Source organism: Ambystoma mexicanum, chromosome 13 (genome assembly GCF_040938575.1).
Source record: "Ambystoma mexicanum isolate Mex_15411 chromosome 13, UKY_AmexF1_1, whole genome shotgun sequence".
In the NCBI taxonomy this organism is placed as follows: Eukaryota; Metazoa; Chordata; class Amphibia; order Caudata; family Ambystomatidae; genus Ambystoma; species Ambystoma mexicanum.
In genome coordinates this window covers 711,226,318-711,239,091 of record NC_090938.1, presented here as the reverse complement: position 1 = coordinate 711,239,091, position 12,774 = coordinate 711,226,318, and the positions used below count along the sequence as shown (strand labels likewise).

Below are 12,774 nucleotides of genomic sequence, written 5' to 3'. Positions count from 1 at the left end.
TTCTGCATTGGCCTGCCTGAGCTGTAAGGCCGAATTGGCAAAGATTTTCCTCCCTAGGGAGTCCAGGAGCTTGTCCTCCTTTCCCAAGACCTGAGTAGCCGTCGCGGAGGAGGATGCTGCAGGCCTGGATTGCAACATAGCACTGTGGAGTGGGAGACGGACAAGACGACAAGGCCACTTCTTCCGAAGAATGCAGCCTGTACCGCGCGTCAATCTTTTTATTGACAAAAAGTCCGAGTGTGGTTTTTCCCAAACTCTACGGACCTCGGCCGGAACGTCCTTCTGCAAGAACAGGCCGGTACGCTCCAAAGGAGACAAGATGAACGCCCCAGAAAGCACACCCTCCTGCTGAGCAGGTGCCTCGGGTACCGGAACATCTAAGAAACTTATGTCCAGCACCCGGTCATGGAAAGCTCTGATAGAGCGGAGAAGGTCCTCGTTGTCCTGATCGCCTTGAGGGTCATCTGACAGGTCAGGATCCTTGAAAAGCCCTTTGAAATATTCCTTCATGGGGTCGGTGCGCATAAGCGCTTGAAATTTACCGCAAAAAAGCGTCCTCAGGAGATTGTTTCGGAACCTGAGGAGGCCTCTCATGAGGTGGACAAATCCAGGGACGTAACGGAGAAGGGTGCCACACCGGCCCCTCCACCGACGAATCCACATAAATCAAGGGAGCCGCCACCGCGGGCAACAAAACATTGTGCGGAAGAGGCATCCGGGCGTTCCAATCATAAACCGGCCGGTAAGGATGCGCACAAGGGACCTTAGGTTCACCCGAAGGACCGAACCCTAGTTGTAGGGGTAGAACCTAAAATGACCGCCATGGTCGAGGCGGGAACGGCCGCCATTTTGTCCTCATCTGAGGGGAACTGTGGCACGTGAGGAAGTGAGGCAGGGGTCCCCGTCGATGGGTCAGGGGTCTTAATTTTAGCCTTAACGTAAGGAACCTCGGCAGAGCCGGTACTATGAGGCCTGGAATGTTTCTGCGACATACCAACCGCCAACTGAGCCTTCGAAGGAAGGGCCTCGGCACTGCCGGTAAAAGAAGAAACTTTCTTCTTTGCCCTCTCAACAGATCTGGTGTCACCACAAGAGCAGGAACGGTGCGCCGTCACCGACAGGGCCTTGCCCGGCCCCTCAGAACTGTTGGTATCCTTAGCCTCTGTACGAGGGACCTCGGACCTAGGCCCGGTAGAAGCCTTATCGGCACGGGCCTCGAACATCCGTTTGGTAACCTCAAGCCCAGCCAAGACCTAGGGGCGCACCCCGGTTTGGATTTTGAGGGAAGCTGAAAGAGCGGCCTCAGAGCAAGCTCCGGTACCCCACGACTCAGTAGAACTGGGCCTACAAACAGCCCCCACAGGAGAGGCCTCAGAGCATACTCCGGTGGACACAGGCCCCTTACGGAGACCCTCAGAGAAAACTCTGGTAGAATTATTAGGCCCGACAGGCACCTCAGGGCGAACCCCGGTAACAGAGCGATCAACGCCCCTGCCGGCTCGAGAGGAACCCGGAAAGGTATCCCCCGGCCGGGGTGCTCTGAAAAATAAAGAATTTACCGGGCGTTTTTTCTTCTCGTCGTTGAACGCCTGAAAATACAAAGGAGGAGTCTGTCCGAACACCTCTTCCCACCGCTCCAACCGATGTTGAAGTGCCCCGACCGAAAGGGAGTCCCAGTAAAAACAGGAGTCCCAACGGTGTTCCGGATCCAAACACTCTAAACAAAGAGGATGGGGATCCGCCCTCGCGAAGCGACGGTGACACGATGAACAATCTGGAAAATCTAGTTTAAAAGACAGACTAGTAAACGAACGCTAGCGAGAGCCAGAGAGGGAAAAAGGGAAGAAAGTCTTCCGAGGATGCAAGTGCGTCTGGCCCGATCGTGCTGAGAAAAGGACTGATGGGCGATGCGTGGGGCGGAGCCAAGGTGGGCGGGGTTACGGCCGCGTGCCGGGCCCCATGCAGGAAAGAGGGAAAAAATTACAAAGTGCTCCGGTCCCATCCCACAGGACGGAGAGATGTCCCATAAGTATGGAGGAAGGGGACGGGACGTAGGAGTACGAGTCCATTGGGATTAGTCCTTGGTCAGGTGTTGAAAAATCCAGGTTGAGAGATTTGCCAAATTGGAGAATTATGGGTGCATGGGTGCATTACAAGCCGATTCCAGGATTGAGTTCCAAAGGACGGGTGCGTGACAAGAGAAGTATATTTTGCAAGTCCTTGCTTTGCAAAATAGTTGTGATTTGAGCTGGTTAGTCGATTTGTTGTGCAAGAAGCTGCCAGGTTAGCTTGTGTGCTACTTGTGACTGCTTTGTAGATGCATGCAGTCTTGAACAGTATCTTGACACAGAGAGGAAGCTAATGTAGTCCACTTAGTTCTGAGTCTGTCAAATTTCCACGCACCTGTGCAAAGACATACTGTTGTATGGTGGACTGCTTTTAGGGGAGCCAAGTAGGTAGGTGGATCCCCACCCAAAATCGATGTGCTGGACAACAAGGGGCTGCGCTACTCTGCAGAAGTCCTGCAGCGGCTTTAAGGGTTTGATTTTATGAAGGGTGGAGATGGGATTTCTTGGCTATGTGTTTCAATAACAGGCTGCCATCAATGGTGAAGCCTAAGGATTTTAGTGAATTAAGAGTTGTGGATTAAATCCTTCTAGGCACATTTCATTGAGCCATTGTTGGATAAATTGTTGCTTAGCAGGGGAACAGAGGGAAAACTAATTCTTGGATAGGTTAAATTTGAGCTAGGCAGTCGACATCCAGGACTCTTACCCAAGACCCCCTTTCTACCCCCCTAAAAGACAACTGATTTATAGGTAATTGTGGAGTCAACGGATTTCATGTGGGCTTTTAACTCATGTAAAACAGAGTACATACCTTAATTCAACTGTGCTAATCAATACATAATTCGATAGATACTTACCTTTGTGGACAATCTATTGCTTGACAATCCCTTGTGTATGTTGACCATTAAAGTCTTCCGCATCATTCAGTCTTGGATGGCTACCCATAGCCTTTGCTTCAATGAGAAGATTTACTCATTGTAGGCTCACCCACCTGCCTCAAAGCCCTCAACCTCTCTTACGCCTCCTTCACCATTAACGGCTCTACCATTCCTGTCCGCAAACATGCCAAAACCCTGGGGTCTACCTCGATGAGGAATTAACCATGACGAGTCATGTCAATGCTCTGGCATCTTCAACCTCCCACACCGCCAAACATCTAATTAAGCAGACAATTCCAGAGCCCCAACAACTGCCTCACACTCTCCAGAGCCATTATGCTGAGCAAACTAGACTATTGTAATGCCCTATTCAAGGGCACATCCGCATCCAATCTAGCTAAGCTACAGATGCTTCAAAACAAAGCCCTGCGGCCAACTCTGGGCCTCTGCAAATCGGACCACATTTCTGCAACTCGACAAGTCCATTGGCTTCCAATAAAAGCACGGATTGACTTCAAAACCTTAATAGCGCACCGTTGCATTTACAACAAAGCCCCCACATACTTGAACCATTGCATCTCAAAGAAACGGCACTGTCGCTCACTCCGCTCCTCTGACCAGATTACCCTAGCTGATCGACGCTTTAAACTAGCCAGAACAGGAGGGGTTTGTTTTAGCACCACAGCCCCCAACCTGTTGAACTCCTTACCTCCACACTTACGAAATTAGCCCTTCTACCCAGCATTCAAGCGACTGTTGAAAACCTGGTTATTCAATAAGCATGACTAACAATTTAACCCTGAACGGTCTATGTTTCCTGTACTACTACTTACTAACTTAATGATCTGTAAGTTAGAACTTTGTTACTACCCTGTACAAATGCTGTGATACCTGTGGGTCTGGGCATTACACAAATGTTAGGGTAAAATTAAAATTAACTAATTTACACCAACGTCTTGATCTCCTTACTGCTCAGCCACTCTACCAAGTGAATCTGTGAGGCACGAATGTTCGCTTCCAAAAACCCTACAACCGTAGTGTTTCTGAAAAACCCTCCTAAGAGCCACTCTACTCAGGCATCCTCTTAAACCACATTTATTGTCTCCCCTCCATACTGGCCAGTCACCTGCTCAGAGCACATCTCTCTGTCCTGTTCCTCACTCAACTCTCCCTGCTTGTTTCAAGAACATTCTGAAGCTGCCTTAAAGTGTGAGTTGTATAGAAACAATTTCCCTGAAGCCCAAACCTTCATATTAGTAAGGCTTTCCTTCTTGCAGCACAGGCATACAGTATTTTCGACTCCATTTTGCATAAGGACTGCTGAGAAAAATCCAAGGCACATTTGTTCGAAAAACGGATGGGCTTTTCATATCGGACCACGTTTAGGGGTGTGGGACTTGTAGGGTGTGCTAAATAAATATTCACACTAGCCACACTTTTGCTGCTAGTGTCTACATTGTGGCATGACTCGGAGCCCCACAATATAGGAATGATTAAGTTTAGGATCTTAAGGCAGAAGGTGAAGATTAATTCAATGTATGCCTACGTGGAGGGAATTTTTAAGTGGCGCGCAGCATTGCATTTTGTTTAGTTTCAAATTGTATGTAATTTTTAATAGGTATATGATATATGATATATGGCATTTGTAACGAGCCTATACACAAGTGTTTCAAGGCGCGACGAGGCAGGGAGGGGGGGGGAACGGGGGAAGACAGACAACGATCCTACTAGGCCAGGTGTCATTCAGATCGCGCAAGTGCATGGGTAGGGGGAAGGGAAAAGTGCAAGGGGAAAGGGAGGGGGGGAAGTGCAGTACAGGGTAGAAAAACAGATAATAGGGCCAGCTGGTGGCAAGTGCAAGGTAAGTGCAGACAAGTGCTGGGAAGGGGGCTCTAGGGATACAGAGACAGTCCCGCAGTGCAGGGATTGCCAGGGAGGCAGTGCAAGTGGAGAGTGGCTGGGCCAGGACCGAGATCGGTGAGAGTGGCCCAGTTGGAGATTCAGTGCAGTTTCAGTCAAGAATTAGCAGGGACGAGGGGGAGAGAAAGCAGAAGCCAAGAGGAAGGTTTTGAGGTGCTTCCAGAACCAGAGATGTTCTCCTCAAGTTTCAGGGAGGCAGGTCGGCTGTTACACAGGGAGGCCCCTGCCGCGGAGAGAGATCTACCCCCAACTCGTCGCTTGGAGAAGCGGCTGACCCTGAGGGAGTTGGAGGCAGATGAGCGAAGAGCTCGAGAGGGAAGATATTTCGGAAAAGAGTTGAAGGTATTTAGGCCCCAGGCCCCAGAAGGCCTTGTGGACAATGCAGAGGGTTTTGAACTTAATCCTCGCAGCCAATGGGAGCCAGTGTAGAGATTTCAGTCCAGGAGAGATACGGTCCCTGGGATTGAGGCCAAGGGCAAGTCTCGCAGTCCTGTTCTGGATAAGTTGCAGAGGGCGGAGTGTAGGTTACAGTAGTCCAGTTTTGAGAGAACCAGGGCTCGGGAGACAGTGAACTTCTAGGGGAAGGAGAGGAAAGGAAGAATACCTCTGAGGAGGTGCAGGTTATGTTTTGATTATAATTGTCATTTACAGCATGTATGGATTTTAACAGAATATTGTTAAAGCTATGCCTTTATAAACTGAAAGATGAAAAAATTAAACTCACCCAGTTCATCCGGGAAGGTTTCTGCATCGGAGAAATAAAGAGTATCAGAATTTACATGTATGTTATCCTGCATTCAAAATTGTACTATATGCTTTAATATCAAAGGATAGCATTAACCATGTTAAAAATAATTTGCTGCTCCGAGCAACTGATGGTAGTCCCAGAACACATTCTGTCCATACTCTTTACTAAGAATTTCACTAACAAACGAGTGCTGGGAAAGTGATAAGTTGATGGAAGAAGTGTTCTTCTATGTAGTTCTTTAGAGTCTTGAACAGGACATGCCGCCAAGTAAAGAAAAGTAGAAAAAAAGGTGCTTCTTTCTAGGCTTACTCTAGTCACAAATAAAAATAAATCAACTAATCAATTAACTAAAGCATATCCTCCTTCATCAACAGTTTATACTGATTCCATCAAGCTTGTGTATTGGTACAATTTGATATCCTCAATTCAATTAATAAATCACAATTATAAACTCTGAAAATGTTAATTGTACACATGTTCCATACAATTCTTAATCTTACATATAATAAGTGGTAATGTCAGATTTACAATTATCTTCTCTAAGCCATTCAATAAAGCATTGTGGATAGCTGTATGAAATGTACTGACCACTGCATGGGGATTAATTATATTTGCACATTCAGGACGGAATACTGGAGCAAAATGTTGAGTTCTGCATCCTTTGACCCCCATCGCTATGGAATGCAACCACATCCATTTTAGCAAAGCAGCTAAAGCATTGTAGGGTCAGGTCGCAGTATATGTAGCCTAGAAAGGGTCATCCTGGGTAAGTACAATCTTAAGTCCAGATTTCACCCAGGAGACTAGCCGAATAAGGGAATTGCAGGGAGAACTCGGTTCAGAGCCAACAGAACACCCCTTGGTGTTACTCATTAACTCTGGACCCCCCTACCTCCAGAGTTCAAGGTATCCATCAGGGACAGAGCAAGGGAACAAGGAAGGCCTTTCTGCAGTCACCGTAACTTTTGGCACAAAAGACAAGCCGGCATGCCTGGGACCTCTGCCCGAATCCTTTTTTCACTGTGCTTCATAACCAAGTGCAGACTTTCACTTCAATCTCATCCCAGTCCGAACTAAAATACTTTTAAGCAGCCCCAGAGCACATTAAGCCATCTAAAGAAACAGGCACACCTCTCCACACCTATTCACGATAGTTTATAATATCTGTTTCAATGTATTTCAAAATCCTTTCCATCATTTTGATAAATTATGAATAAAAAAAAACTTTAAAAATGTAAATGTTTATGTGCCAGATATGTGCTACCTCCTTTCAGAGGTTGGTTTCAATTCTACTCAGAGCTACGCCTCAAGTCAAAAAGCATGTCAATATTAGACTTCCTTCAAAACGTATATTTACAATGTCCCGCATGTCAGAATCTAAATGATTGCAATCAGATCCAAAATGTAACATTACTTTTTACATCTTTTTTTGAAAACAGCATAGCAAAATAGGATAAATATGTATACATATGCTGGGCATACCAAAAACCTACAAATGGTTGAATTGGCACAAGATAAAGGTTTGTGGACTGAGACTTCATGCACAATCGTCAGCAAAATTCAGAAGAAGTGACTAAGAGAAAAAAGGAGCCCAAAATGACAAAACCAACTGATCAGCCAAATGCTAGAATGAAGGCGGGAAGATATAAATGTGGAATAACAGGGAAGCGGGGAGAGGGTTTCTGGCCCTTTAGGAAAAAGGGTTTTTTCTGCTGAAGGAAGGCTCGGGACATTAGTTCATAGCCGACTTTGGAAAACAAGAGATCACTCATTTGCGGCGGTCAATCATTTGCAGTCAGAGCGGGCAGGCCCACCTGCAGCACAGGTCTTTGCCTAGCAAGGCTGGCAGAGGTAAGCACCTTCTTCCCCCTTCTAGGAGTCGGTGAGGAATTGGGGTTGGGGGACGGGGGGGGGTCAAAAGTCAGAAACAGGCTCTTACAAGTGTGCAGATTGGTACCATCACCTCAATGTAAGCAGCAGCAGCTATCCCTTCTCAGTTACCCTTCTAGGAGCGGGACCTGGGGAGGAGGGTTATTCGCTGGAGCAGATGCTACTTCAGCCAACCCCAGAGTAGGGCTGGCAGGTTCCCAGGAACATTGGTAGAGCAACACCTGGATATAATGAACCCCCCATCCTGAACCCCAAGCAGGTCTGGGAAGCAGGCTGAAGACCCTGACCTGCCTCTACAAAAGGCAGACTAGAGAGAGCTTGATCACTTTCAGTGGTAGCACGGTCATGCCCAACATGCCCTGCAGGGTTGGCCTACTGGCAGCTGTGGTAAGTCAGATACAGGAGACTGACTAGATAACATGTCTCAAGATAATTTTAAAATTAAAGAAAACCTTCTCAAAACCCGACCATCAAGATTAATGCCCTAGTCCAAAAAATAAAATATGTCCTCTGTCAAAACCTACTCTACCCCAATATCTATCCTACCACTAAAGAAAGACAATCTAAGTTACCATTTAGAATAGGGTGGCTCTCAAGTCTTCAGCTTCCTTTTTTGATGGTACTAACAAACAAAACGTTTTTTTCCAACAAAAAGTCTTTAATCTCTCGCCTGGTGGCACCAGTGATCAAAAAACACAAAATGTCTTACTGTTCCTTTGACACAAAACTGCTTTATCAATTAGTAAAAACAGTTCTTGGTTTATCCCCTCCTCAGAGATACATTGTACCTTACAAAGTCCTCTTATTATTATTATTTTTTATTTATTAACATTTGTATTACACACAACAGCCCTAGGGCATCGTTGTACCTCTTGGTTTTTGACACACACTTTGTCCTTGTTCCTGTTCAGATATTCCTGCTTTCGGCCTCGGGTAGGCCAGGGGCTTGCTCAGCCCGACCTTCTGTTCTGTTTGTAGTCAGTTTCTTTCAACCCCTCCAGGGTTATTCCGGTTATTAACCCTGTGCGGACCATTAGTGCACTTGGCCCTGCTTTTCTTATGGTTTTTCCATCGCCTTCACCTGACCCTTCTGGGGTCGGAATGTCAGGCCCCTGTGTGCCTGCTACACCATTCTCCTCCCGCTTTTACGTGCAGCGCCAGGTCGATTCACTCCAGCGGTGTGCTTCGCATGTGGAGGCAGTCTCCCAGGCCTGCACGGACATGCTTACTCATCCTGGCTCTCGACTGCACGGTCAGCTGCTTTGCCTCGGCTCGTTCCTCCAGTCTGGGAGGAGCAGGTTGCTGAAACGTCTTCCATCTCAGTAAGTGGCTTCCTCTCCCAGCTGCCCCTGGTTCAGCAGGTTCTCTGCCTCTAGTGATGCACAGCGCTCCATGGAGGACTTGGGATTCCTGCGCACCACGCAGACTGCGTCGCTCAACCGTTCAGCTCCTGCTAAGGGGGTTGGGGGGGGTCTCAGAGTCGGACTTCCCCCTTTGCTCATCAGCGCTAGCTTGAGTCTCTCGTGTCTCAGCTGGGCTACAGTCTTCGTCTAATGGTGTTATTTTTTACCCTCTTCATCATGCAGATGTAAATCGAGGTACGTCAGAGACCAAGCCATTCCACAGCGCTCTTAACTCAATAGAGCCCTAGATCCTGCTACAGAAATATAACATTTGGCGATTGTAGATTGACGCAAGTCCAAATCACTCTCCTTGTGACATCATTACTGCAAACCCCGTCATTTCATTCTGTGTTCCATCCGAGGTGAAGTAGCCACATCATGGCCATAGGCACAGATTGACCAAGTCACCACCCAGGGTCCCACCACGAACCAAGGGAGGGCCAATCAAATCTTACCATTCCCAGTAACCCGTATTAATTCCTATAATTTTCAACCTCAGAGTAAGATGGGCATTGGATGGAGTCTGATGTTTTCCCACCACATAGGTTGTTTCCAAGAGACCCGGTCAATTGGGAAGAGGCACCTGGATGGCGACGTGCCCGCTTTATGTCAGCGTTTAAGAGCCTTGAGGGTTGCTAGCTGGAGGACTTCACTATAGAGCTCGATCTTCCATTTAGGTAAAGAACCAGATTCAAATGTCTTCAGACAACAAAGGAGTGTCGTCGCTAGGGGCAGTGAGCTACAGGTTCAACACTGATAACCAGGATAATGGGATGGACGACAATGTATAGGTTTAACAAATTAACTTTACTTACCAGAATGAATATTATGGCTTCGATCATAATCCTCCATGCAATATCATGGGTGATTTTAAAACCACCTTAACCAATATTAAGCACTCAGTGGCAGTGGAGTTATAGGTGAAAGGGAAAGGATTTGTATGGGGAATTTTTGATCCTCCACAAACCAAAGACAGTTAATGGCCATAACTCACCTTACTGACGGCATCAGCTACTTTGAGTACCCAAAACAACACCCTTGATCATTTTTATATTAATCTATACAAGTGCAAATTTGACTAAACCATGTTCGTCCAACAACTGGAGCTCATCATTGACCAATACGTCTTGTCACTCAAAACCAACATGGTATTTGCACGTGATGGCTATGGGTTGCAAACCAACTGGTAATGAAGCCCAATTCGGGGTCACTCCTGTCCACCTCAAAATCAAAAAGATGGCAAAAGATTTGGGACGACAGATCTGAATTGCAGTCTGCATGCTCCACCTATAAAAATTGGTGACAAAAAAAAAATAAACAGGAAGCCAGAGTATGGTAACAGTTTAATACAGGTGCCAAATGTGGGAATGAAACCTTGTTCTGGAAACTGGGAGTCATCTAGATATGCCTCATAAACCAAGGATAATGTTAGTGAGGCACAGTTTTTACCACTCCAAATATGTATCAACTAAAGTCTCTGCAGAGGATCACTACTTAAATTCTAAAGGTCCATGAATTTACAAGATCGCATCGCACCACATACAATGATCATACACGTTTCCATATTAGTTACCATCTCAATAAAATAAATCTTTGGTAATTGCACCAAACAAAAAGTAGCAAGGCCCTCATCCATTTAATCTCGTCATGCATGAGCCCCTTACTGGCATCTGAATTGTTAGCTTCAACACTGTTGAACTAAATCGAATCTTAGCACCTGGTGTTCAGCAATAATTTATACGATCCACAAAAGGGTTTATAGTAATCCAGCAAATGATCACACATTTTATAGACAACAGGTAATTCTACCAAGTAATTAGAATATTGGCAAAGTTTGCCTTAATCGTATCCATATTTTGATGGAGCAAGACATCTTCTTGTCTCGCACCCAGGCAGGCTTCACATCTGGGATGGAATTCACCGATAGCCTTTTTTGTACCAGCATAAACACCCATAGATGAAGGGGAACCAATCACTAATATTCATTAACAAATATTGTGACTATGGAAAAAACCATCAGGTATTTCTCCCCCCAGGTTCAATAGTGGCTTCCAAGATGGGAGAGGTCACTGAGGCCTCACCCATGAGCAGAGGCTGAAGAGACGATTGAACGTTATGCAGTAAACATCTGCCAGTGGGGTGTAGCAAAACGCCGCGCTGAAAGGCAGGGTCGACTCTACGTACGGATACTGCAGACGGGTCTGCTATCTGCCCGGAATGTCATTGGCTCTGCCAAACCCCATGGATGACCATTCATGAGTGGTACGATGACCGTTGTGGAACCCCCCAGGAAAAATAAGTTCCCATGTAGATCAGTAAGGGGACTGAAGTGTTCGGGTTCAAAATTGCTGCAAGCCATTTAGTGCCTTGCTTCTAGCCTAGGAGAGCCTGGTTAGCTTGGAACCAACAGTTGCCAGAAGCTACATTTAGCTCCCAAGACCAGCTAGTGCCTTACAAAAAAATATATGTGACATTGCCTTTGAGAACTTTAATGAAGAATTCAGACACCTCAGGTACACATTTAAACATAATGGAAGATACATAACAGGCGCAGTAGTAAATTCTGCATCGGTGGCACTACATACCAAAGAAGTTGAATAAAATGAAATAATCCATCTCCCCATTGTGCTGGCGAGAATGCTGGGAGGATGGGACGGTGGAGCACATCTGGTGGGCGTGCCCGCAATTGAAACACTTCTGGCAGGAAGTGAAATCAAGAGTTAGAGATTCTAGGGTTTAGTCTCACCTTCGACTTAGCCTTGGTACTGCTCAATAGCCCTGGGCGGGAGACCCCACGATCAGGAGGCAGAAGGGAGTGCTGTGCGCAAACCTGATACTAAGCACAAAGCGTTGTACTGTGAGGCAATGGGCGAAGAGGGAAACACCCTTGATTGTTCAATGGTACTATGAATTCTTTAATATGGAAAAAACAGCAGCCATCCATTATTTAACACGGTTTGGGATGGTTTGGTCTCCCTTCATAGCGTATGGCCTTAAGGATGCCCATCGACCGCACAACCCTACAAGATTATGTATAATGGACCATTTGCCAGACGAAGAAGAGTAAACAATTGACAGAATATCGAGGAACAATGTAGGCTAACACAGTTGCCGATGACCTGAGGGGGCAAGGGGGAATTATAGATAAGCAGGCAGTTGAAATAATAGGGTGTAGATGTTTATTAGCATCTGGTTGATACACACATTGTTACAAATGCACAACACAATTATCAGGAGTGAGTTCTATATCTTAACATTGATATGAACAACTGCTTTTTCTTTTGTTCTACTTGGTCAATAAAGATAAAAACAATCTCACGTAGAAGTAGATTTGTGGTGCACTATGTACTTGCTCCCGATTCCACAGAGGTAGCTCCTACCTACTGGGTGAAGCCTGACACCCAGGAGCTGGTTTAAGCTCCTGCTCATTGAATCTTAATTTCAAACTGTGTGGTTGCCCACAAGATGAAGCCTAAAGCAGGATGATGTCAATGGGGATGTCGGTCCCCCCAAATTAGAGGAGAGCTTCATTTGGCAGAGTACTCCTGTAGCACAAACTAGAGGAGATTCACTTGACTATGTGGTCATGAGGTCTATGCTCAATACACAAGGAGGTGGCAGGTCCCTCTGAAGACTTAGGAGAAGACTCTTCTTCGCCTATTACACCAAAAGAACATGACTCGCATGGAAAGCAGTGGCGACAAGTGCTCCAAAGGAGGTATGTGTGGGGGTAAGAGGCCCAGAGATGGCCTGCTTACATGGGCACTCTGGTAAAGATGGGAACACAGAGCACTAGAACTGTTTTGAACTTTGAGCATGTGGTTTTCTGGGACAGAATGTGATGACATTGGGATCATGAAGGGGAG

At 46.3% G+C, this 12,774-nt stretch overlaps 1 protein-coding gene across 2 annotated transcripts in view; it reads right to left on the bottom strand.

Annotated features, from left to right (window-relative positions):
- Positions 1 to 12,774, bottom strand: part of LOC138521767 (E3 ubiquitin-protein ligase TRIM39-like) — a 519,559-nt gene that overhangs the window by 204,808 nt on the left and 301,977 nt on the right. For both annotated transcript variants that reach the window (XM_069634833.1, XM_069634834.1), the window contains exon 6: positions 5,592 to 5,612. In XM_069634833.1, coding sequence (XP_069490934.1) covers positions 5,592 to 5,612 — 21 coding nt within the window. The remainder of the gene's footprint in view (positions 1 to 5,591; positions 5,613 to 12,774) is intronic.